A 2935-nucleotide genomic window follows, 5' to 3' on the forward strand; every position below is an offset into this window, starting at 1 on the left:
TTTTTATTTGAGAGTGTCTAATTACGTAGAAAATTTCTACAAAAAGAAAAACAAGCAGTTACTTCTTTTAATACATATATTCTCTTTTCATATTACCAACATTTAAAAAAATACTGTATTAACTATCATCATTGTAATAAATATTTAAATTATTGATAATGTAATAAAATCCAATCTATTTATTTTTTTGATGTCAATCTATTTATTTCAAATGGGATAGTTAGGATGCTAAGATTAAATTATCCTGAGAACATTAAAAAAATCTTTTAACCATCTTAATTAAATTCTTAATCCTAGTCTTGGATCAGTGAATAAACCGGTAGGTTTCCTTTAATTTCCTTTTTTGGCCAATAAATCTTTTTTGACAATATTGACTCGTTCAATTTGGTGGAATTTTTCTTTCCACTTGTGCAATAAAACTCAAGAATTTAAACTAATAATGAAATAACAATAACAACAAACAATTAAACAAGTACACATATAAAGAATAGAAGAATTTGGGTGGTTTAACAAATTTATTAAATCAACTATAATCAATAAGGATAACAATGCTCAAACCCTCTTGCACAACTCTTATTTTAACCCCATAAGAGTTTTCTCCTCTATCAAATGAAACTCTTTGTTGGGAAAATAGCCAATTAAGTAATACAACACACAACGGAATTATATCATTTTTCCCTCTTTGTGCAAATGCAATGGTGGGTGTTCCAAATAAACTAGCCAAACAAAGATAAATATAAACAAAAAATTCAGTCAATCAAGATATTGAATTCTCACATGGAAAATTCTCCAATGAAGAAAGAAAAAACCACGGTTCCTAGTTTATTAAAAACTCTCACTATAAAATAATGGGATCACAAGTAGAACAAATGCTAGAGGTTACAAAAGAAAAAACAAGAAGTCACCAAGTGAGTCTTCACATTCGAGCAAATGAAAAGCAGATTAAACCAACAACACCAGTCAACATGAAGCTATCTTCGTCCAGAACAACATATTGAAATTGAAACGATCTTATTCCACTTTTGAAGAAAATTTCTCCAAAAGGAAAAACAAACAGCTACTTACTTAACCGCACAAGGAGGAACCGCCTAACATTCTTCTTTGAAGAAAGCATACTAGTTTGGTTGTATAACATCTACAAGAGTAAGAATGGTAGAGAATGCATCTCCGAAGATGGCAGAAATAATGACCTCAACAATCAATTTTATTATTTTTCCGCCATACTTGCGAAAATTCTTCCCATTGAAGACACTTTGCTGCACTTGCAAGCTCAAGATACTTGTGTTGCTTCCTTCAGTTGGTTCAAGGACTTGAACATTGTTCAAATTGTTGAAAATCATGTCCTTCACACATGCCACATGATATCGGTGTTTGCCACAATCGGAAACATAGGCCCAGCCCTCAATCTTTTCTGAAAGTTTCCTCCTGTTGCATATCTGACACTTTGATCTCGTGAATGAGACGCCGACCTGTTTACGAAGAGTTACTTTCACCCTATGATCAGAAGTAGTCTTGCTATGTGGGAGCTTCAAACAGCGAGGGTGAAGTACAAGTGCTTCGTTGCTTGAAGACTCGTACATGAACCCTCTGACATTCTTCCCACATGCAACACAGTTTCTATTGTCAGCTTGATACTCACCATGAAATGTGAAGCTGCAATTCTTGAAGAATTGGTGAGTGATGGGACCATAACCAGAAGCTAAGGCGCAATCTTCATGAAGATGAAAGTTACAATTCCTTTTGTTACACTTGTAACATGACTCAAGCCCTTGCTCTTTACATCCATCACACTGGAAAGAAGTTTGGATACTTGTGAACAGTGTAAGCCGATGTCTGTGGCTGGGATGTTTTATCTCAGTAATTCTCAACATATCTTCTTAGAAGATTGACTTCACAAGTCAATGCCTGGCCTGTTTCTTGTGGATCTCAAAATTCCTGGACAATTTAAGTGAAAATAAACATGAATTTGGAGTTTGATCAAATTAAAAAAATGGTTCATAATAATATTTTAAAAATATATCATGATTATACATGGAGAAAAGAGATTGCACAGAAGAAGAAAAAAAATGGTGGTGATGATACATGGTTTTCAATTCAATAAGTGGCACAAAACGAGTTATTAACAAAATTTTGTATCCAAAGAAAAAAAAATTATGAAAGAAATACAAAGCATATATATATATATATATATATATATATATACTTACCAGAATTATTCTAAAGCTATGTAAGAAACTTTATTTTCTTCTCCCCAGCTTTTGTTGGTTGTAAGGAAAAACAATTTATCATCCTTAATTCAGTCATTACCTCCAACATGTTATAATTTTTTTTTTAATATTCTATAAATCAATTAATGTAATAATATAAATTGAAAAAACTATGTATAAATTTAATTGGGAAAAACTATGTATAAATTTCTAAAATGTAGTTAGGATACCTGTTAACTTTTTTCTACATTTGCTGATATCATCAAGGTGATTAATTACTCATATGACATCCAATACAATGAAGAAAACTTACCAAATTTGACCAACATATCATTCGAGAAAACTTCTTTTTTATTTTTTTGGAACTGTTCAAGAAAACTTATCAATTGGGCAACTGACAATGACAAAAGAGATCACAATGAAATTAATAGTTTGATTTATGACTTATGAGCCTTCCTAGAAATCAATAATTGAGAAAGAGTCTTCCATAAATTTTTTTTTTAATTTCAAAATTTCTTTTTTGTTTCAGTTTGTGAAATGAGACTTATATAAAGACTTGTAAGAGCAATTATTTTTCATTCCTTACAAGTTACATTTTGGTGAAAAGGTGAAAGGGGGCTTCCTAGAAGCTTCCTAGTTTATAAATAGGTGAAACTACGATATTAGTCCCTGAAGTTTATCCTATGTGCGCAATTAGTCCCTCAAGTTTCAAGGAAGCGTAATTGGTC

At 31.4% G+C, this 2935-nt stretch overlaps 1 protein-coding gene across 3 annotated transcripts; it reads right to left on the minus strand.

Annotated features, from left to right (window-relative positions):
- Window positions 1–793: 793 nt before the first annotated feature.
- On the minus strand, window positions 794–2688 carry LOC126697518 (uncharacterized). 3 transcript variants are annotated; one of them, XM_050394536.1, is made up of 2 exons: window positions 2521–2688; window positions 794–1935 (listed from the first exon to the last, which is right to left on the minus strand). In XM_050394536.1, the coding sequence occupies exon 2, from the start codon at window positions 1869–1871 to the stop codon at window positions 1116–1118; it is 756 nt and encodes a 251-aa protein (XP_050250493.1). In that variant the 5' UTR covers window positions 1872–1935; window positions 2521–2688; the 3' UTR covers window positions 794–1115. The 3 variants fall into 3 exon arrangements, with proteins under 3 accessions (XP_050250493.1, XP_050250494.1, XP_050250492.1); XM_050394537.1 differs by lacking the exon at window positions 2521–2688 and adding an exon at window positions 2438–2511; XM_050394535.1 differs by lacking the exon at window positions 2521–2688 and adding an exon at window positions 2208–2410.
- Between the last annotated feature and the right edge of the window lie 247 nt (window positions 2689–2935).

The sequence above is a fragment of the Quercus robur genome, chromosome 8 (assembly GCF_932294415.1).
Source record: "Quercus robur chromosome 8, dhQueRobu3.1, whole genome shotgun sequence".
Classification (NCBI taxonomy): domain Eukaryota; kingdom Viridiplantae; phylum Streptophyta; class Magnoliopsida; order Fagales; family Fagaceae; genus Quercus; species Quercus robur.

Coding starts and splice junctions, on each gene's coding strand:
- LOC126697518 (XM_050394536.1), bottom strand. CDS start 1,871: ATGTTGAGAATTACTGAGATAAAACATCCCAGCCACAGACATCGGCTT.